Below are 24,399 nucleotides of genomic sequence, written 5' to 3' on the forward strand. Positions count from 1 at the left end.
TGATAGAAAATAAACATTGCAACATTTAGTTTTTCCTTTGTCTCAGTTGCACACTGGCGTATTCTGAAAGATCAGAGCTGCTGTGAGCTGTTTACTAGTTGTGTGTATTTCTAAGCTATTAACTACCTTTATTCAATTTTATGAAAAGCATTCTGTCTGCTTTGAATCACTACAGAGGAATTGTAGAAGTTCAAATGTGTGCCCTTCATTAAATAAAAGGTCATTATTCATGCTTTAAAGAACTATATGGCTTGGTAAGAGCCTGGTCAAAAAGTCAGTAAAGGGAACTAGCTTGACATAATGTTTTCAGTGTGAATTCTTAATAGTTATTTTAACCCCTTAGTTATAGCCAACAGGGGAGTTAATACTGATTTTTCTAGGCTCTAAATTGCTAATTCAAGTTAAGTATTACAAAATATTCAGACACGCCAGGTCAAGAGAGTCAGACATTTACGCACCTAACAGCAAAACAAGCAAGCAATAATACTGCTCTCTAAAAGCCTATTTGAAAGTCGGAGTTATATTATTTTTCCTGGAAATGCAAATCTGTTACACCTAATGTTTTCTTGGCAGGTCATATGCTGCATCATGTGAAGATTGGATTAAAGGTAAAACAGTGTGTCCATCAAATCCCCTCCATCCTAATGGAAGCAACGATTCAGCCAATTACTCGCACAGTGCTCCGAGTTCGGCTGAACATCGCTCCTGACTTCACGTGGAGTGATCAGGTAAAAATAAAGGAGGTGGAGGCAGGATGGGAAGCATTAATTTAGCTTCAGTAAAGGAGATGATCACAGGGAGTCCATAGCTGTTTGGATAAGAAAAAAAGTATTTATCTTAGCCGAGAAGCAAATTTGATAATAGGAATGGGATGACTGTTAAGACTTTTGTAGAAGAAAGCACCCAAAGATCTTCCTTTTATTTCTGTTAATTATTAGTTAGTGCAGTGTTTAAAACATGTTGAAGTACATGCTTATACTGAATATTAACAGTAGTCAAAGATTTGAGTTATACACGCAAAAAGAAGCAAGAAAAAGCAAGACACAGAGAGCTGTCTGTACAATGAATGAATGTCAAACAGAAAAAAAAGCCTTGAGGTACAGTTCATGCATGCCAAGTTCTGCTGCTCTTTACAGCTTTACAAATATACATTCACAACATCACGGCATGCATTTTTTTCTGTTGGGATTTGTCTGAACAGAAAAACTGAGATATGTTTGGAATTATATTCATCTATATTTTATGGTGCAAATTTGTATGAAGAGTTGTACTTGTTGCACATTTAGATAGACCCACACCCTTTGATTCAGAATCTGTTCATTACAAATAGATTTAAGATGTAAGATAAATGTAAATGAAATACAAATGTCCACATGGGGGCATTGTATTGTTGCTGGTACTTCTGAAACTTTCTACTGAAACAAGGGAAAGACACCTCAGTGGGCAAGCATATTTTTCTTTTTTTATGCTTAGGACATTTACACTTTAAGATAAATCATTCTGAAAGGTGGATATTAAGTATCTGTGCTTTTACTAAAAAATATTTTTAAAATACCCTTAGATTACAAATTTACCTTAATCATTAGTAAATTAGAGTTTTATTCCACAAACGTTTAGATTATTTTAGAATTTATTTTCTCTGCCTAAAGGCTTTTTCTTTTCTTTTGGAAGTTTCAACAAGTTAGCTTACGAATGAGAGATTAATGATCAAAATATAGAAAGTTAGATTTTGTTTGCTACCTGAATTTATTACAGAAATATTTGAATGGATTCCTAAAATGAATTATAACATGATTTATTTTTTGCTGCCTTACTTATGTGCAATACTTCAGAAGGCAAACAAGCATTACTTTCTAGGATTGAAACAATTTTTTATTATTCAATCTTTCATCCACTTCACCTGTAATATATCAAAGACAAAGAAACTCATGACTGTTCTTCATATTAAACTGTATCTTAATACAAAGTAATTTCTCAATCTGCTTTTAGTTTCTTCTACAAAATGTAGCTTCTTCTATATTTTTACAAATTGAAAAGGGGTCCACACATAATCATACTTTCTTATTTCAATTCTCAATTTCTAAAGTTATAGCAAAACTTTAGCAAAAATCTATTTTCTGCTCTTTTTTCCCTTGACACAGTTTTCCTAATGGTTGCTTTAGAAACATTATGACTGTTTTATCAGGTCAAGTTAAGGAGCTCTCTTTGTGTGAATTTATATATTGGTACTCATTAAAACTTGGAAATCTTTTTGTTTCTTTTTTATTTTTGTAAAGTAGCTGTTGATTTTCTTGTTTCTTCAGTAAATGAAACTTCTATCACAGCAAATAAATAAAAAAAGCTGTTAAATTTTAATAGTCTCTAAAAATGACTAACAGTCTTTTAAATTCAACCATTGACACTGAAACTGCTCCATCATCAAACAGTATTTTAGCAAGCTATTAAGAAGACTATAGAAACTTATAGGTATAGCTGTAATTGGTACAAAAACATGCTGCCAAAAAAATTCCATTCAAAGAGTGGGAGTAGTGAAAAAAAATCAGAATATTAAAAACTGAAATACCATACTTAACTGAAACACCTTGCTTAGCTAACATTTCATGGTTTTAAGATAGTTCCTTTATCTGGATACTTATTTCTAGAATGATCTCATCCAAATTTTGCACTTGTCTTTACAAGAGATAGAAGATACATTTTTGTAGTCATGAGATATGACATCATCTTAATTTTTAATGGCTGCAGTTTTCAGTGCTGGGAGCTTGTAAGTTCAGTAAAAGCATGTGAACCATATCCCAGTGGAAAATACTTACTATATTGTTAGATGCAAAGGACTGTAAACAAACCCAGACAGAGCAAGTAAGCCTTACTGCAGCCAAGAGAAGTCCAGCAGGGATACAGAATAACACAACTAGTATTAATTAGCTGAGTTTTAGGGCAGTGGTTGCCCAAAATACAGGTATGTGTCAGTTCTTAAGAGCTCCCTAGAGTTCTTGAGAATCATTACTGGAGAGCGTGTTGTGTTGCCTGTTTACATATTGCCCTTCTTTCCCCATGCAGCTTTGTCACAGGACTCTCCAAAACTAAGATGCTGTTACAGTTGATAATAAAAATTCTGAGCTTTAAACTTTATCACCTTGCTTAATTCTTCTTTCCTCTCTGTAAATTCTCCTAAACCCTGATAAAGTAATAGTCTCACTGTAATTTTTCAGTGTCATCTGCAGTGACCTCTGTCCTTTCAGTTTCAATGCTTCAATTCCATGAAGTTGCTAGTGAAATGTAAATGTAATGAAAATGACTTAGTCTTTACTATCCATCTACTTATCTATTGTGTAACCATGTTGGAAAAGAATTAAAAGCACCTTAGTTCTATTCTTAATATGTATTTTTGTCTCCAAAAGCCAATAGACTGTTTTCAAACACATACACAATAATGAATTATGCTGAAAATAGTGTATGCTGTGAGAATCATTACCAGATTCCTGTAGCATTAAATTGCCATTAGGAGCAACTATGTGCTTTGTGGTTTTTCCTATTAACTAAAATTTAGGAATAATTCCAACTTTTTCTCATCTTCATTCTGGTTTTCTACCTTACCACAGTCCTCATAAGAAACCTATGTCACTTAATAGTATGTCATCCATAATCCTTTACTATACGTTTTTCTTTTCCTAGAGATTTAAGCAAAATGCTTGTACATTGGCACAAGTCATTTATTCTGACAAAGAAGCAAAAATTCTTAACTGATCATCCCATCTAGCTATGATTTGTGGCTGGCATTGCAAAGTAAGGCACACAACAAAGCAAACAAAAATCTAGGATGGAATAAAGTGTTGCCAGATGGCATGGGAATCATCAAGAGACGGCTCTATTTATGTTCTTCCCACTTCACCTGTAGCAATAACTAGATCTACAGCCTTCTGAGTCCACTTACTCTATCTTTCTAGAGGAAAGTGGAAGAGAAAGAGGAGGAGAGAGGAATGTCACAATTCAATGTCCAGTTTTTCCTGAGATAATGTTTTTAACTGAAAAATGAGCACTGGATAGCAAAAGACAATCCTCTATACAGAACCTGAAGACAGAAGTACAAGGAGGAAAAAGGAGAATGTGTCCTTTTTTAGCAGCCTAGAGAAAACCCTGGGAGTTTAGTCTATTTATAAACAGCTTAGGCACTAGCTTCAGTTGCATTTGTATCATGTCCATTTATATTATAAGTACCTTAAGCAAATCCGTATTGAAACATAATCTTTACACAGACTGATCCAATTAAAAATGCTATATTGCTCTTACCTCTGATTTCTATATTTCTCTATTCCTTTGTAAGGCTACATCATTTAGGAATATATCCAATATACCCAGCAAATCACGAGCACCTCATTACAACTATAACAAAGCCATCTTTTCCATTCTTAAAGGTACACGGCACTGTTGGAGAGCCCTGGTGGATTTGGGTAGAAGACCCTACTAATGATCACATTTATCATTCAGAGTACTTCATCATTCAAAAAAAACAGGTAAAGGATTTTATTCAGAATCTCATAGCAAGACAAAAATAAAGTTAGTTAGATGTGGATTTATAAGGTCAAACAGTATTTTGACCTAGGTAGCACAGCTTTCAGTTTCAGATGTACGTTATAAGCTTGGACTTCCACAAATATGTTTTCTAATCTCAGATGTCCCTTTTTGTCTTCCCCTTTTGGTGGCATAGTTATTTCCAGGTGAAAAAAAGAAAGACTGTAATAGTTTTGTCTGTTAAAGAAAAAGATGAAGAGCCAGTCTTATTTTTATCTTTTGAAGTCCATGGAAACAAAATCTGTTCCCAGTAGTGAAATATTTTACAAAGATGTGACTATTTTGCACATGGAGTTGCACACGTACTTTATTGCTTTGTGTTGGTAATGCTTATGGAAATAAGGCAAACTATGATTTTTCAAGTTACTGATTTTTCTGTGCAGTAATTATTCTCTACACATTTGCATTAGGTCATTACTAAAGAACCTCAACTGCTGATGTTCACAATCCCAATTTTTGAACCTCTCCCTTCTCAATATTACATTCGAGCTGTGTCCGATAGATGGTTAGGAGCAGAGGCTGTATGTATCATAAATTTTCAACATCTGATTCTTCCAGAGAGACATCCACCCCACACAGGTAACTTCAAATTTGATCATTTTGTTTTAATTCATCTTGCTTATATTGATTTTCCTTATGATAGTGCAATAAATCTCTTAACTTCTGCTTCATCATAGAAAAACATATGGAATTCCACTTTGTGATATATTTGTATTATTGAGACCGTTTCTTTACAAACTTTAGAGCTCTCTGAAATTTTAAATTCTTGAACAAAAAGGAGCTCATTTCATCTCAGCATAATACCAGCCTTCTAGTTACTCCAGGTTCACTAAAAACCATAGGGAAATTGAAACTGTCATATAAAAATGAGCACATCTCTCTGCTACAGTATGTTTTATCTTAGTGCTTGTAAGCATTACATTTCTTCTGGACTGGTTAAAAATAATCTTAGAGTGGCTGTTTGTATTGTTAATGGCATTCAGCAAAGAAAAAACAGTTAAAATTTTGAAAATATGAAACATTTTACTATTTTTACCAAAATTAATTCATCATAGCAAGCACTGTTAACAGTACTTACCATCGCGTTTCAATTCCGCACTGCTGATCAAGTCATGTCCTTCCCCTCCCCCTCCCTTTTTAACACTTGGCACAGAAGCATATGTTTGTGTTTTGCTTCTTTTTTTTCTGGATACATAAATTGCTTTATACATTCATTGTGCCTGATGTCATTGTAAAACCTTTCTACTGTAATTACATTTGGCTCATCTAGCAGTCTGTGAAGTGAGTGCCTTCAGAAATACTCAGTTCTCATACGGTGTTGTCCTTTGGCATGCATAAATTCACATGTGTTTGTGAAGTATTTAGCTATTGTTATACTGTACCTATGCTGTCTGGAAAAGCATGTGTAACCTTTTTATCTAATTGACTGATCACTGACTACTATTCAGAAGAAACAGAAAGATATTTACACATCACCAGTTATGGAGCCTCTAGGATTTATGGTAATTGATTTCAATTCCCATCTGGTTCCCACTCAACAATGAAGTACATAGAGGCCCTGCTAAGCAAAAAAAACTTCTTTCTCCTCAACAGAGCCCAAGAAATCACAGTTTCAGTGGGAATGATAAAACAGCCATAAGGTATCAGTGAAAGGCGTGTGAAGAATATTAGGCATCATTGCCTCAGTAGATTTTATGACTCCCATATCATACCTTAATGTGAAGCACCCCAAAATGACAATGAGAGCTCCAGCCACAAAAAAAATCCAACCCAAAACAAAACAAAAAAAAAAACCCAACCACCACACTTCAAAGCAAGCATCTGCATAGCAGAATCACTGCAGTCTCCTTAATTTGGTAGGATTCCAAATCCAATCTGGTTATATATATCATCTTCTAAATTCCACAATCTCTAATTGTTTGGGTAGCAGATGCCCTGAAGATATATTGAGAATCATAGATTGAAAGGCTGTTTGTTTACTTGTTAAGATTGTCTTGAATTACATGTTTAAGGGATTAGATGCAAAACTGAGTTGAATTCATCTGAATTGTATTACTCCATCAACGTCGAAACTCCAAAGAATCCTTCCTTCTCAAATAGATTTTTTTTTTTTTCTCCTTCAGTCTGAAATTTACAGACTGCTGTTCTCCAACTCCGCATTCTATTATCATAAGAAGCTGGACATACATATAATCTAATGCAGTGGGTTTAGAACTTACTACAACTGGGTAAAAAGGAAACAACTTTAAAAGAAAGATTAATTTATGCAAATGGCTGGTTCACAGCTATCAGAATACTAACTACAGTACTTGCAGAAATACTTCAGAGCTATAAAATGAACTTTTCATTATTCCTCATCGAAGTTAACAATGACCCAAATGTGGACTGTGTGTCATATGAAATATTAAGTAAAACAATTTCCAATGAATGTTGTTTTCCACTAAAGTACTGGTTAATATCTTTATCTTCATAATAAACTATGTTATGTCATGATATCTGTTATCATGCAGTTATGATTATTTTGTATTTTCAGAGCTTCTGGATCTTCAGCCTTTGCCTATCACAGCCTTGGGACATCGGGAATATGAAGTCCTATACAAATTCACACATTTCAACCCTATCCAGACCCAGATATTTCATACACTTTATCACACAGACTGTAATGTTCTTCTTGGAGCACCTACAGGTTCTGGAAAAACTGTTGCAGCTGAATTAGCCATCTTTAGAGTTTTTAACAAGTATCCCACATCAAAGGTTTGTAAAATAAGTTTGCTATAATGAATTCATGTAGGAGTGTTTTCAGCAATACAAAAGCCTAGAAAAAGGCTATGGGAAACTGAATTTTGCTTTCTCCAATTTGTACCTGTCTAGATACAAAATGGTACTGCATTATGTACATTATGTTTTTATTTCAACTTTACATATTAATCACTGTACAGCTAGAGTTAAGTAAAAACATGACATACAGGGATGCTGGATTTCCTTTTCTGTACTTACCTGCATTTCCTGCTTTAATCTCCTTCTACTAGCAGTAGTGTTTTGTGGCTGTTAGTTCCCTTCCATGTGAATACAGCTAGCCCAGTCTGTCTCTTTTTTAAACAAATAAGTTGCAATTAATTACTACAAGTCAAGTTTCTGTTCCACCTTGCCCCTGTGTTTTGTTTCTGAAACTCCCTAAAAGCTGAACAACTCAGCTTTTGAGGTTTTGTTTTCAAAGTGAATATATATGTGTAACTTGACTTAACCATCTTGTCATAGCCACATTTTAGCTTAAAAGCCTTTGGAAAAGATATTTGTATCAGACTGTGGGATATAACCAAAGAATAACCTTTGAAATTAACAGAAATCATGTGCATAAATCCCTTATTCATCTTTGAAATCTCAATATCTTCGTGTAATTTGTTAGTCCAATTGACATAAACAAGACACTCGTACATTTTCAGCTTATCTATTAGACTTACAAAATAGCCAATTCTCAAAGGAATATATCTTTTAGGTTTTAATAAATCTGAAAACCTGGCTATACATTTTAAAGAATTTATGTGGATTCTACATGTAGCAGTTTCTTCATGTTCAAAAGCTTCAGAATATGTAACCATAAATCTGTAAATAAATATTGTTTCTACTTGTCAAAGTATTCCCCCCTGCACAGCAGGTATCTTTGAGGAAAATACTGTAACATTTCCTTAAAATAACCAGCTTTTTAATTTAATTGGTAATGTTTTAATAATTTAATGACGTAACTAGAAATCAGGTAAGATATTGCTTGCTGGAAACTCAGATTATTTCTGTTCTAGAATGTTAGCTTGCAGATTTTATAGTCCTGGCAATAAATGGCATTATTTATATAAATGGATTTTGATATTAAATTTTGTGATAAATACTTTCTTTTCAAGAAATTACTCTTTTTTTTTTTTTTTTAATTCATTTGCTTGCTAATGGCTCAGGAAATAAAGCAGTATTTTCAAGTGTTAAGCCTGTTTTAAATATAATCCTGCTGTAGGTCGTTTAAGGAACTCGAGCCTTAATCATTTGATAGACAATGAGTATTTGCAAATCTCACAAGTACTAAATATATTTTTTTTTCATTGTAGGTACACTTAATAAAGATTTCTTGTTTAATCTCTGGTTTTGCATCTTTTCTTTTGCAGGCAGTGTATATTGCGCCCTTAAAGGCACTCGTTCGTGAAAGAATTGAGGACTGGAAAGTTAGGATTGAAGAAAAACTTGGTAAAAAGTATGTTTCTCCTTACCTAATCAGAGAAATGAGAAGCAAAAGAACAGCCCATCAAGTATGAATAAAATCTACAGAATACTTCTGAGTATTTCATAATAGGTTTTGATTGTATACTATCCTTCAAATTTATAGTACTTAAAAAATAAAAAATGCTATCAATGGTCATTGTTGTGATAGCAAAATCGAACCTAAAAAAGAGATACACCCAGCTACTTTCATTCTCATTACTAGCCAGTATAACATATATGAAGATCAGATTTCTCTCAATGCATATCTTTGGAAACTGAAATTGCAATCCAAAATAAGCTTTCTTTAGAAACCTCAGCTATAAGGAACTCATAAAAGTTGCGTGAACTGTATTCTAGTATTCATATATTGTCCTTCATATATAAATTAGATGTAGTATTCCTTGGTAACATTAATTTCTTGATGATCTTCTCAGGTGCCGGAGTTCAGCCATTACTTTATAACATATAAGGTATATCAGTCATGTTGATAGTTTCCAAAACTATACCTTCTTGAATTAAAAATATTATCCATGGGATGCATTATTTAGGGCCTTTTCCTTTCCTGTATATAGCTTTTTTCCTAAGTTAAAGCTCAAAGCACACCACAGGTTCCAATAGAAAGAGGTGCTACTCTGTGTACATGAAATTGCCAGTGAGATTCCTATTACCAGCAGTGACATTACATTTTTTTTATATATTTTAGTGGCCTGTGAGGATAAATTATTTGCCTCATACCTTTAAAATATTTTCAAGTAATGTTTCCTTTTGAAATTTACTCTATTACTTGTGACTGGCATTTTGAACAGAAGATACACATTACGCTGAGGAATTCTATTATGAGGAATTCCAACTGGATGTAGAAGTGTCACAGAAATGTCAAAAATCCATTATATTCAGACTGAAATGATGGTTCATCTCAAACGCTGTTGGTAGAACTTGAAAGGGCAGTAAGGCAAACAGCTGGAAAGACTCTGCTAATCTTCCCAAAAAATTACCTCAGCATAATTTCTGCTCCAGTGTTAATGGAACTTCATCAACAAATGCAGATATACTGCAATCTAGCCTCGTTATTCAAACCAGAGATCTGTACAGAACAGCAGGCAGCAACTTGGTAGCTTTCTAGAAAGCTTTTATCCTGGCTATGACAGGATGTTATGATTCACATTATATCATACTAATATTCTTACAGTATCTTCATTTTGAAAAATTAACCATATTATATGGTTAGGGACTCGTATTCATCGTCTTCCTTTTATATGGTTTTGCTAAGGAATTATGTTTGGTGTTTATATGGTATTTGCTAGGAAAACAGATACACGGGTTTATTTACTTTAAAACAGTTTTGAAAATCTTGTTAGAAGTATTTGACCAAAAAGAAAATTACTTTATTTAATTTTGTTTCTTCACTTTATGTTTAGGACTTAGTGTTGGAATGCTGAGATGTTCTAAAGCTTTGTAAAGACAAGCCACCATCTTTCTTGATTACAGGGTTGTAGAGTTGACGGGAGATGTAACTCCTGATATGAGAGCTATTGCCCAAGCTGACCTGATTGTTACTACCCCAGAGAAGTGGGATGGTGTCAGCAGAAGCTGGCAGAACAGAAGCTATGTTCAGAAAGTTTCCATTCTTATCATAGATGAGATCCATCTGCTAGGTGAGCATGTTTTGTTTTTAATTAGAATCATTGCTAAATTTGAAGTGTGCTGGTACGTATGATGTGGATATACTTTTTGACATCTGAACCTTTTCTTTTTTTCTGTTTTTCAATGGACTTTTCATTTACTAGGGGATGAGAGAGGCCCAGTATTGGAAGTGATTGTGTCTCGGACAAACTTCATTTCATCTCACACAGAGAAGCCTGTAAGAGTAGTTGGTTTATCCACTGCTTTAGCAAATGCTAGAGACCTTGCTGACTGGCTAAATATTAATCAGGTATGAAAAATGTTTCAGAAGATGGATGTGTATTTGTGCTGCAGAAAAACAAAATAACAATTTATAAGACAATTCAAGGTTAAACTTGAAAAAAATATTTTCTTGTAGATGGGTCTGTTCAACTTCCGACCATCGGTACGCCCCGTTCCTCTGGAGGTGCACATTCAGGGCTTCCCTGGACAGCATTACTGTCCTCGCATGGCTAGCATGAACAAACCTGCATTTCAGGGTAAGCAACAAGCTTCTAGACCTTTTCCTTCTTTCTGTGAAAGAAAAAAAGACTGAGCGCTTTACACAGTTCATTTGCAGCACATTTACAACATGTGTTACTGTATGTACTCTTGGCATGTATAGGGGGAATCTGCTCCGCTAATGGCCCGAAGCTATTTGTCTGAAACATAAAGCGTGCCACAAATGCAACATATAACAGAGGAATGTAGTGTATTTAGAACAGAAGAATAAAATTAGTGCTAATGAAGGGGAAATAAAATGTGTTTTCTCTTAGTGTTTGACACCATACAGAAATATTTGTGTAAAAATATTTGAAATTTAGAAAGTAATAAAACCATTCATATTATTAATCTGCTGAGGTATTTTCATATGGACCCACTGTATGTAAGCATTAAAAAAATTGTGAACAGAAGTTGCAAGTCAGGCTAACCTCCTATAATTCTAGTTTCAAAGCAATAACCATAAAATTCAGAATTTGTAGTGCATCCAGATATGCTTCTGTTTTCAATTTTTTATTCTTAACAAAGCTGGCAAGCAGGATAGATTTAAGAAAAACTCATATTTTATTTGAACATGTTTTGTTTTGGTTACATAAGGAATATTTATTGTATCAATTAAAAATAACCTCCAAAATAAATTTTGTAATGTGAACTGCTGTTGATTGTGAGGTGACATTTGTGAGGTGACTTTTTAGCTGCTTTAATTAGCCTTATGACAGAAGCAAAGTATTGATTGTGGACTAGAGACCAATCTTGACAGCTCAGATTATTTACACCTCCACAAGAGCATTGTACAAAAACACTAATGAACAATAAATCTGTCTTGGGCTGTTCTGCCACACCTGTTCCTGTAGCAACAAAAATCCATTAGATGCTGGGCTTTTAAAATGTATAGATATATTGGGATATATAGTTGTAAGGTATAAATACACATGAATTATTCTATTTCAATAATTTCAGAACTGCATAGTGTCTGTATATGCAGGAGCACATGCGGGGTAGTATTCATAAACTGGGGAACAATATGTGACGGTGGATAGTATGAAATAGTTTTCAGAAATCAATACATAATTTTAATTGCTAGAATGAGAATTACATGAGAAAATACACAAATGGATTTGTGAGAGATGTAGAGAGAGTATTTAAAATTCTATGTACACCTGTTTGTACTTCTAGTGCTTGTTGATGTTAGAAAAATCTGTAGACATATGATTTATTGAGGGCTTTTTTCCCTGCTTGTTTGACATGATATAGTCAAGGTTATTTTAGCATTTTCATGGCAATACTTATTCCTGAGACCATAAAAATTTCGCTGCAACCTGAAACTTCTCAAACATGGGCTGAACAAGAAAATGCTTTTTTAAAAAGTCCTAAAACAAATAGATTTAAATATATCAGACTAATTAGTAAACAACAGAAACAAAGTCCTTTTGTACCATAATGCCCACTTTCACAGCAGCTATTGCAAAGTCACTTTCTACCTTTTTCACCTTTTCTGTTTGTGGTAGATTGAAGTGATCCTTTGCAGGCAGACATGAGTTTATGCAGTGTGGCATAAACTCTTGGTCAGGCAGAAAGCAAGTTTTGGACCTTGATGGCACTTAGCTTGACAACATATCCCAACAGGGTAGAAAAAACATAACATACTTATTAGGCTGAGATAGAGAAATTCACAAGCTTTGAAGTCTAGAAAGCTTGTCCAGATTTTATGGTGGTTTAGGCGGGTGGGGTGGGGGGGTGTCCTAACTGATTCTCTTAATTAGCTTAAAATGATTGGTGGGGTAGCATAACGAATGAATTCAGACTTGACTAAGTGTAGTTATGTGATCTTTGATTCAGAGAGACGGTATATGCTCATCTCCGTTATATCTGGCAGAATAGAGACCAAACATACATATCTGTGTATCACCTGTAAAGAGGTGTATCAGCTGTCTAGGTATTGCAAAGAGAAACTCTAATTTTTGTCATTAAAGGGCCTAATTCTCAATTTCTGTTTTCCTCAACAGCAATTCGGAGTCATTCTCCAGCCAAGCCTGTCCTTATTTTTGTGTCATCCAGACGTCAGACAAGGCTTACTGCCTTAGATCTGATAGCTTTCCTAGCCACTGAGGACGATCCCAAACAATGGCTGAAGATGGATGAAGGAGAGGTAGAATGATTTTACCTGTATTATTTGTGCTTTCCTTCTATTTTATTGATGTATTTTTGAAAAGAAAATACATCTAGAACAAAAGAGTCATTTGAGGGTAGATCTTGAAACTGCTATGCATATGCTAAACTTCAGTATATATTAAAACTGGTGTCAGCATTAAGACTATATAAGCATCTTTTCAAGATCTGAACTTTAAATACAACTCTTTTATCTTTGTTTTTTCTGCTATCTATTATTAATGCTGGTTCACTTGTCCCAGACAACATGTATCACATGGTACAAGTCTTTGATACAAGGATAAGACAAAGAATATAAGAAAGAAGACTAGTGTTCTCCGAAGTTTACAGCTGGAATTTAAACTAAATCTTTTTCAGTGTTTTAGGAGCAAAAGCATCCTTCTCATAAGGTAACTCTGTGTAGAGAGTTATGTATATGCATATATGTATCTGTGTGTATATGTACGTATGTATATACATGTGTCTATCCATCTATATTCATACATATATATAGATAGATACACAGCAGAACCAACCCTTTAGGAATGGTTCAGTCTTGCATATCAATGAAATAAATCAAATGTTATTTAAAAAAATAGGATACCTTCTGCCAATATCTTTGTTGTAAGAACATAAAGATTACAAAGTCAAACACTCAGATGTTAAGCAATGCTGGAGTAAATGTTTAACTTTTTATTCTTTTTCAAGCAATATAATTTTAATTACATTTTCTTGTATTGTTTCTCAAAAAAATCCTTCTTTCATTTATTGCAAAATATGAATGATGGTCAAATAATAAACAACCATTCAATATTCTCTTTTATCTGCATTCTTCAAAATGTATACTAGATTTTATTTACTGCACTCAGTTCAGCACCTGCTCTGAATACAGAATTGTGTATTTCCTTCTGGACTAATGGTCCTGATTATAGTGTATTATTGCCTCAAAACTGGTTTTTTGGTTTATACTCAGATTTCATAGATTTTGGAAGTTAGCTTTTTCTAGTGGTTGCAAATCTTGTGCATAGGAATTTCTGTGATAATATAGGGCCAAAATGCATCAAAATACGTGACTCATACATAAAAGATCCAAATTGAATATCATATGAGTATTTCTATATCAACAGTTGTATGAATAGTTATACCATTTTATACCAAAAATTATATGCCAAAAAGTGTAGCTTTCTAGATGAGTTTTTGGGGGTTTGTTTGCTCTTTGCAAAAAACTAAAGTGTGATTTTCCTGCAATAAAGCATAACATCTGTATCCTTGCTCTCTTAGATGGATTTTAAAAGAGAAAATGGATGTCTTGGCTGATAAACTACGAGTACTAAAGCATGTCTCAATTTGATGCTGCTTTTCTAACTGTGTAACCTGTATTTAATGTTTTCTTGAGCATAACAGAAACATTTCATATCAAAAATATTACCGCATAGTAGAGTACTCTAGCACCTTGTGCTAGTTGGCTGTAGTAATCTCACCTACAACTAGAATATGCAACATCCAGCTTGCCCTAAATTACTTGCATTAATATAAATAGCTTCCTCATGTCCTGTGAGCCACTACTGTCCTGAAAAGAACTGTAACTGAAGCTTCTTCATTTGCTGGAAAAGGGTTTTCAATTAAGAGTCTTTGAATTTCATATGTTTCAGAATAAACCTGTGAAGGTTTTGAAAGAGGAGCCAACAAGGACAAGCAGACTTTGCATTTATTAGTTTAATAATATTTGCATATGATTTGTATTTGAATTAATAAGCCAAATGTTTGGAGCATAAGATACCTACCAAGTTACTCAGTTCTTACTACATAAGTGTAAAGGACAGGATTAAGTCCTAAATTGTTATATCTTACCCCTATTATGCAGAACACAGTTGTGTTTGAAGTACCTGCAATTTCAAGTTGATATTTATGGGACAGGTTTGTAGTTTTGTGTTTTAAATAAGCATGATTAGCCTGAGTTTCATTCAACATTGAAGCAAAGGACAAAGCTATAGTAGTGCTACATACGTAGCATATGTGCTGCTTAATTCTTTATCCATAATAATTTTATTTTATTTAAAAAGTCTGACTTCAAGATATATTAAACTCAGGCTTCAACTGGGTGAATTATACAAAATTCTCTCCATATTGCTATAGCATTTTTAAGCATTAGAAGTAGAAATAGTGATGCTTACTTTATAGTAGCTATTCCCTGTCTTAAACACTTGGCCCAATATTTCAAGTGCTTCTCAATTCCATGTGGTATAAAAATGGACTAGTTAGAAGACATAAATTGTTGTTGCCCTTAAACAACAATTTTTGTTGCCTGTCAATTTTTCACGTTTGTTTTTTTGCCAACCAGTGTTCCTTTAGGGGAACTTACAGACAAATTACTTTATTTTCAAAATACTTGTAATTGTTAATTGTGAAGTATGTTGAGATATAAGACATTTTTCATAAGTGGTTGTATACAACATTTACAAGCTTTACAACAGGCCTTGGCATTTTTCTTCATTCAGCCTTATTTGTATGATACTAATTTTGACTGACATAAGAATCCTTTGAGAACTCATTGCTTAGTTTTGTTTAATGGTGTAATTGGTTTTTCTACATGATAGCCAAATGTTGGTCTATGTTTGTGTTAGCTTCCCAGTGTGTAGACTTCATAAACCTTCTTAAAATGCTGTAAACAATGCAATCTATAATAATACCTGGAAGACTGCTATTGAGGTAGACAGATTCTTAGAGCCATTAAAAGTGAGTTTTCTCTGTTACCCTACATGTCAGCTTTTCTGTGATGGTAACAGAGAGATTCAGGCCTTGTGGGAAGGGGATTGGAAAGGGGGAGAGACCAACACTGATATTTGTTACTTGTTTATCAGCTATGCCATCATCTGAGCTTCTCTCCTCTTCTGCGTACAGATTCTCCCTGTAGTGGTAGTGCCAAGCCATGCTCTCATTTGGATGGTTCACAAGGGTTCCGTTCACAAAACCACACTACTTCTTTTCACAGTACTCTCAGATACTGGGCAAATCCATCCCCATCTCTGCCACCCAGCTCCAAGTCCCAGATTCAGTCAATATTTCAAACAATCATATTTCAAAGAACGTGAACTTGTATGAATCTTCTGGAATATGTATTTGTATAAATGATGTACAAAAACAGCCCTTCAACCATTGCCACCAAAGCAGACAACAGCATACCTGGATCATGGAGGAATCATGCAAAATGTTCTTTCCTTCAAAGGAGTCAGTTGCCTAGCAGGTGCAACTGAATTATAGTCAAGAAGGAATTTTGTCCTGCATCCATCTACTGAAAATATATATTACAGGCAGCTCCATTTGTTTTTGGAGATGGCTCTTCCTGGATGCTTTCCTTGAATTTTATCTCTGATGTAGTTTCCTGCTCATACCCATGTTCCTGCAGTATTCAGAAAGCTGAAGGGTACTGAGAGTTGAGAGAGCAGTCAGTCTTCATAAGACTGAACAGTACTTGATGAAAACTGCTGTTTCTAGTACAGATAAGTTTTCCAGTTCTACCGGAACTGTTGTTGCACAATAGTTAGATCTGTACAACATATTCTATCCAACTAATTTTCAGGCTATGTACATGTTTTTTGTGAGGAAATGTCCACTCAAATACCTCATGTCTAGTTTAGTCTGAGCAAGAAAGCCTCCAGTGATGTTGAAATACCCTACTTACTGAGATTTGTGGCTGATACTTCAAAACTCATCTCTGCATTTGCCAATTGCTATGGATAGCACGTGCAGATGTTTTTCAGGATTTAAGCAAGACTGCCACAGTTTGCCCAAAGTAGATTGAGTGGGCAGTCTCTTGAAAGAATAGTTACCTATCTCTAGAGCCTTAGAAGTGAAGCTTTTTCTTTTTCTGTAAAGTGCATTGTCCATACGCATTCCAAAATGAGCTCTCTATCCCTTTTTCGATTTGCAGTCCCAACACAGTTTATTTTTACCAAAGAGTGAAGAAGCAGCTGGAGCTGCCCTCCTTGCCATTTGCAGTTGTTCCAAGGACACTTCAGTAGACATCACTTTGTAGTGATCATCCCACTTACACTTAGGAGGCACAGGTGCATTGTGACAGAAATGTGAATAGGCAGTGCACCTCAAGAAGACTGCCCCTGTAAATTGAGTAATTCTTCATTTCTTTTTCTTGTTCATTGATGCCAATGTGGCAATGAAAAAATAAAACCTTATGCTTACCCTGCTTTTTTGTATCATCGTGAGATGATTTTTAAATATACAGTTTCTAGCTAATATTCTAATTTGGAGCTGTTAGCCAGGACTGTCACATTCAAGCGTGTGACCCATTACTTATCTTCTTGAAAGGGACAATATCTCAGATTATCCTTTTGGAAACAGCCAGTGCCACTGGTTTGTGGTGTTAAGCTGGGGTAAGATCGCTTCTACGGTTCTGCGTTAGGAGCTGCCTAAAGAGGAACAAGTCCTTTTCTTTCAAAAATTGCATCTATGTCTGTTCTGGCAGCAGATGTTGCAGTCTTTTTACAACATAATTTATTAGAATCAGTTTATTTATTTTTCAGTTTATTTTTCTCTAATGTTTTTACTGCTTATTGTTTTTAAGCTAAAACAAAACTACAAAGTAGTGTTTATTGTTTATTGTTTGAAATTAGAATGCTGTCCTTACCAGCAAGCAAGCAGGGTGTTATCTTATTTGGGTTTCTTGGGGGTTTTTTTAAGAAATTTATTCCCTGGCCAGATACTTGGATTTTTTTTATATACTTACAGTTCAAGGATGGATAAGAAATGTACCCATGTACACAGTTTTAACTTTAACCGCAATGATTTTTGCATTCTGCTTTGTGCATCATTTTACCATCTGCATCTTGTTAAGACTGTTCTTTATGAAACCTCTAGAAATAACTAAAATCCTTTAGCATAAAGATACTTTCTGTAATATTCAATAGCATCCATACCAGAAATAGCCAGCTTCCACTGAATTCAAAGGCATTTGAATGAAGGGCATTCGTTGACTCCAAAAGAATGAATCAGGCCCATACAGATTCTGTGATTTTAGTTATGTGAGTGTATAAACATGTGTGCGCTAATTATGGATTTGTATATGTGTTCATACACTGTGTGGAAATATGCATAGACATATGTATGAAAGTGAATTAAATTTTACTGTATAGTTCTGGTTTGCATTGCTAAAAAAAAAAAAATCCCAAGAATTGTTGGAAAGACAAAAGATGACTTTTCCTTCTCTAACCTTTAAATCAAATAACCTGTTATCTCCATGTTAATGTTCTGAGGTAATGTTGTGCTATAAAACAGGAATAGAAGAATCTGGTCTATGTCATGAATAGGTATATTGCTGTCTTTTAGATGAGATTTTTAGCCTTAAATATATATGTTTCAATAATATATCTCAATTGTTTAAACTGTATTTTCAAATGTTTCTTGAATAATCTTTTTTGAGAAATTTAGGCATCTTGTTTTGTGTGGGAGAGTTCTGGAGTACAAGTCAACTCTTCATCAAAAATAATTTTGTAAGATGACTTTTTTTTCTGCCTTCGAAGATCAGGAGGGTACCCAAGAATGATTTCTAAGTGTTTCACTCATTATAGTAGTTCAACTTCCTTCTACAAGATGTTGTTTTTATGACACAAAAGTGTGTCATAAAAAATTAACATTTAGTTATAACAAGAAGATGTTTTTATTACACTTAACATCTGTAGCAGATGTGAAATATGTAATTATTTTTGTAAAAGACTTCATAACTTTCACGATTCTTTTGTTTGGCACATCTTTCTTCTATTGGGCATTTTAGACAATTGATAAGCATTATTCAGTGGCATATGGTCTGAGTCTGACGTGCTTTGAAAAGAGTAGAGAGTACTAATAATGAGGATTCTGTGAAAATGGGAAAACCAGCACAACAGATATGCTTTGAGAAAGTATGGGTTTTTAGCATCTTGAAACAATATATCACACTCAAAGGGACAGAATTGGGCTGCACAATCTGTTAGCTCATTCTTGTCCAATCTGGTCTCCTCCTTTCTTTTGGAGCCAGCATTGTCATCAACTTGCTGAATTATACTCTGACTGGAATGTATTTCAGGCACAGGGTAATGTATCTACTTAAATGGAATCCTATCTTTCTACAAAAGCTTTTTAAGTATAATAAATTTAAAATATAAAAAAGTTCTATTAGCTTAAAGTAAATGGTTCAACAGTTTACATATGTGCAGGAACAAAGAAAATGACTACTTACTAGTTTGAGAAAAATCTAGCTTGTTAAGAGATTAGAACATTAAAGGTAGAAATAAAGTTTATTTTTTATAATAAATATTTCTCAGTGCTACTGGAGTCCCAATTTGGTTTTCAAAGGTTTTTTATTAAAAGATGGATTCCTAATCAGCCTAATGTTCAGAAAGCACATGAGATATTTTTGTTTGTTCATCAGAAAAGGATAGCAAAACCACATGGGCCCAATCCTGCCTGTCTTGGAGTCCAGGAAAAAATCCCTCCTTGCATTAAGTTCCCTGCATCAGTGTTGTATGGTGGGTTTTTGTGTCAGTACCATGTATATTTCTTTATATTATTTTAATACACTTGTGTTCATAAAATAAAATGTAATTTTTTTAACCCTTTTATGAGTTAACATTACTGTTGTTTTCAGAAAGATGAATAGTAATGAAGTTACAACAATATAGAAACGTTAGATTTGTTCTATAGTCACAATGCTGTGTCTGTTTCTGGCTAATGAACCTATTAATTGTGCTATTATTCCTTAATACAAAGTGATAATATTCTTACGCTACACTGACATGAGAGTTTTATTTTAAAATAAATTGTCATGAGAATTTTAAGCCTTGGATTGTGCCTATGGGTAAAATAGTTATGTTTATTACATTGATTTATGTGAAAGTGAGGGGTCAGCTAAAAATGACTAGGATTCCCTGCTGCTAAAATGACAGGATAGTAGTACATGTGCCAGCTCTCCTGCTAAGGGTTCTTTAGTTTTCCTGTGGTAAATTACAGTGCTTTGCAGGTATGACTAACAGCACCACAGGCCACCGCTGTAATACAAGTCAGAGAGAAAAAAAAAAAAATAACCACCACTGATTGTAAAAGCAAGAAGAACATCTTCAAATAAATTCCCAGCAGTGTGAATTTAGGAAGTTTTATGCTGTCAGCTACATGGCAAAAAGGTTTAGCTCTGATTCTGTACTGAAAATAACCAACACTGTAAAACTGCATGTGCTGAAGGAGCGGTCTTATCGCTATAGACTAATCCAAATCAGCTAATTTGATCCCTGTACTATTCTAAAGGAAAAGAGAGTTTAGATTCATTAGTTTCCCAGTACCAAATTTGCTCATGTTAACAATGAGATAAACGTCATTGGAACTGGCTTGTTACATTCAAGATAGAACTATCATGAGATGATGATTCTTAGTGGGGAAGAGAAAACTTTATTCAGCAATATAGTATCTTTTGTCAGTTTTTGAATGCAGCAATTGAGTAAAATGTAAATACGTTAATTTTTTCATTTATTTTTTCTGATATTTACCAGTGCCATTTTCTACTTTTTCATCTTAATTTCCTGTCAAATATATACATATAACTATTATTTCTCATAGTGTGTACCTAAGCATAAGGAGCCTGTGCAGTGCTAGTACCACTTCATAAATCCATAGCACAACAAGTATTAATAGGTTCGAGAATGTATTTAGTAATGTATGTTGATGGTCATAATTGTAGAGAAAACAGTATACAGGTTCTCATTTTACGGAGCTATTTTTTTGTCTTAGGAGAAAAAAAAATCTTTAAGATGGGTCATAATTCATGTTGTCTACACTACAGTCACATGCCTACATGTTGACTAGAGAAATCAAAGGTTTGCTGATTGTATCTAGATAGATAAACTTTATCCTTTAACATATCCTCCTTTCATTCAGTTCTTTACTCTCTTCTACTTATCTACCCCTCTTCTTGTTTCCCTTTCCTAAGTAGACTTATCCCCTCTTCACTTCTCAATTCATTGCTTTATTCTTTCTGCTTCCATTCCTTTTAGTGTTTTATAGTCCCTTTCACTCTTTTCTTTTGTAAGCATCCTTTTCTTTTAGACGTGCCTGCTCAGTTTATACAACAAACCTTCCATGTCTTATAATGTAGGAGACTCTCAGGAACATCCAGTCAACTGTGTTGTAAGGAAGAATAAAGTTAGGAGCTTCCATTGACAGATCAAATTGATTGAACCAAGCAAAAACTTGATTGTGGTTTTTGTTTTGTTTTTTTTAAATTGGGTTTTCTGTTACTTCCATCAATTCTGGTTCTGTTAGTCAATACTACTTCAAGCAATAGATATTTTAAAATGCTTTGCAATTTGCTCTTCCTGACAAAATTGATTTACAAAATCTATATTGTGTGTTTGATAGTTTTTAAAACCTGAATATGGACTATTATATTCTCTGGCTTTTTTGTACCTTTTAAGGATTTTTTTTTATAATGGTAGTGACATATGTCATTTGAGTTTAGATATGTGAATAATTTTATTAACGTTAAAGTCTGAGAATTATAAAATCCAGGAGACATTTAGAGAAGGTTACAGTTCTGATCAGAGGTGCAACACCTCAGAGTCCTAAGTGGAAATTAAGATTTCACTGCAGTCATGCAGGTATCATATCTCAGTACTTTAAGATACTCAGTCTGAGATGAGACTGAATACCTTCAGTTACCCTGAGTAATTCATTCCGCGCTACTATTTTGTCTCTAACCTTGGCTATACCTGTTAGGTTCACTGTGAATGATGCTGCCCATAAGTATGCAATATCATCATGCCACTGCTGGTGGCACCAGGAAACCACTAATAAGAGATGAGGTTTGAAAGTTCCTGGCTATAATTATATTAAAATCACATAAAATAATAATGGCCTTAAGAAGTAAAACAACAGAAGGACTATTGAGAGGTTAAATCACTCAACAAGACAAAAGTTACAAAGCTTTTGTTCATTGTTAGTGTGGGGCTTTTCACAGAGGTCATCTACAGATATAAATGAGCTTATTATGAAGTTTACTGCTTGGAAAGATAGTCAAGAAATACAGTGAAAATGATAGTAGTTAAAATGATTACAAGTAGTCATTGATGTGACATTTGAAAAAACAAATAGTGATAATAATAATAAATAGCTTTTTTTCTGGACTTCTAAAAGTTTTAAATGAAGACACTTATTGTATGTTGGACTTCAGTACAGGGCTTGAGTCTATGAATTAAAAACACTCAAAATTTTTTTTCAAATTAATTTGCATTCAGCCTGTGAATAGGAAACTTTTTTGTGAATAATTACAGAATTATCAAACTGAAAAACTGTGTCTTTTCATAGGTATTAAAGAGAGCCAGGTTTATTTTTCATGACTGTTATGTTACTGGTTGCAGGGATTTGCTATGGTTTTATACCAGTTCTAACCCCTTTGATACTAGGGATTGCATTAAACAAACACACAGCAGAATGCACAGCATTTGCCCAGACCTGTCAAGATATTTTCAGCATTTTCATTTCCTTATCTGCACTACTTGGTATGTCAATAAAGTCATGTGTGTTTTGTATTCCCCCCCATCATTAATATGGTTGATTTTTTTAGACTAAAACCAGACTGTTCAGAGACTGAAGACTGCGTTTTCCTGTTTGTATAAACAGTATTGAGCAAATTATCCTTGCTATAAAGAAAAAAAGATAACAACGCTAAAAGTTTAAAATTTCTGAGTAGTCTGTTTTAAAGCATGCAACTATCCTTTCTGTTACAGATGAATGACATTATAGTGACAGTTAGAGATTCAAATCTGAAGCTGACACTTGCTTTTGGAATAGGCATGCACCATGCAGGTCTGCATGAGAGAGACAGGAAAACTGTGGAAGAATTGTTTGTGAACTGCAAAATCCAGGTACGTTTGTTCTTTTAATCCTGCCATAATGAGTTTTACATGGAATTTTAAAAGTTGGCTTTTTGTTACATATACCTCATTAATCTTTCTTTCTGTTTTAGGTTCTTATTGCCACAAGCACATTAGCTTGGGGTGTAAATTTTCCAGCTCATTTAGTAATTGTTAAAGGAACAGAATACTATGATGGAAAAACAAGGCGTTACGTGGATTATCCCATTACAGGTACTCACATAAATTATGGGAATGCTCATATGCTGAAATGTATTTCAAGCATATGCAAATGATCTGGATTTTTTAGTAATTAATCACTGAAAATGCCTAATTTGGGTAGACTAGGAGTACTGAGGAAAGGGTTTCTTTGTTTAATGCAAGTTGTAAAAGAACTCTTAAGATTTTACGTAATAATGAAAATGTTTCTGGTTTGTGAATCTTTTTTCGTGCTAAATTCCTTTAATGGTATTGTTCAAAATAGACATTAAACAGTTATAGGGGCAATTTAAAGTTATATTTAGCTACTACTATTTATACAATATATATATATAGTATAAAAGGAAATTTTCATACATGCAATTTTTTTTTTCATTTTTGAAACCTTTTTTTTGAACAAATCTGTTTTTAATATTAAATTTAGCCATGGTTTGAAATGCAACTTGTCTCACACATGTATGAGAACATAAAATTAATACATAGTCAATTGACAGTAAGCAAAAAACCGTTAGTCTGGTGTCTTCAGTGATGTAAGTGATACTTAAGAAACAAACAGCTAAATTAAATATTTTAATTTCTGGTTTGATATAGGCTTTTATTGATTTCTAGCTCCAGTCAACTCCACTTTTTATAAACTGTTCTGCAGTGTTTTCAACAATCTTAAGAAAGTGAACCATAGAAGAACTTCTTTCAGAGTTCAGACAGGGAGAATATTTCTCTGGATGGTACTAAGCTTGAAGAATGAGGACAAGCTAAATTTATTCCAGGTTTCCTGTTCTGTTTTCCCTTTCTCTTTTTGCAAGAGATTAATTAATCCTATGCTATGCCAGAGATGTGTACACCTAAGGACAATCTGAATGTTATTTGTCATGTAAATAGAGAACTTGCGTCTTTTTAACCACATGCTGTCTTTTCAGTTTGATAAGTTTACTAATGAAAAAAAGCTCAAACTGAAAATACTACAGGGGTTACTTCTCCAAGTAACCTATCATAGAGTTTAATTTAGTGGTTAGAGCTCTGCAGGAAACTTGGGATCAATTTCCAGACCAGCTCTCTTGTTCAAAGATTCTGGTATGACCTGGGAGCTCAGCCATGCACACTTGCCTTTTGTGACAGACTTTGGCTGATTTAAACATACTACAGTCTCTGCAGAGAAGTAGTA

At 34.0% G+C, this 24,399-nt stretch overlaps 1 protein-coding gene across 1 annotated transcript in view; it reads left to right on the plus strand.

The window, feature by feature from the left end:
• ASCC3 (activating signal cointegrator 1 complex subunit 3) overlaps nt 1–24,399 on the plus strand; it is a 281,105-nt gene that overhangs the window by 201,017 nt on the left and 55,689 nt on the right. Inside the window, exons 22-32 of the mRNA XM_056342568.1 lie at nt 574–728; nt 4,413–4,511; nt 4,980–5,148; nt 7,103–7,323; nt 8,721–8,806; nt 10,303–10,469; nt 10,602–10,747; nt 10,856–10,976; nt 12,984–13,126; nt 22,893–23,030; nt 23,132–23,252. Of these exons, the coding sequence (XP_056198543.1) occupies nt 574–728; nt 4,413–4,511; nt 4,980–5,148; nt 7,103–7,323; nt 8,721–8,806; nt 10,303–10,469; nt 10,602–10,747; nt 10,856–10,976; nt 12,984–13,126; nt 22,893–23,030; nt 23,132–23,252 (1,566 nt within the window). The remainder of the gene's footprint in view (nt 1–573; nt 729–4,412; nt 4,512–4,979; nt 5,149–7,102; nt 7,324–8,720; nt 8,807–10,302; nt 10,470–10,601; nt 10,748–10,855; nt 10,977–12,983; nt 13,127–22,892; nt 23,031–23,131; nt 23,253–24,399) is intronic.

This window comes from Falco biarmicus, chromosome 6 (assembly GCF_023638135.1).
Source record: "Falco biarmicus isolate bFalBia1 chromosome 6, bFalBia1.pri, whole genome shotgun sequence".
Lineage (NCBI taxonomy): Eukaryota > Metazoa > Chordata > Aves > Falconiformes > Falconidae > Falco > Falco biarmicus.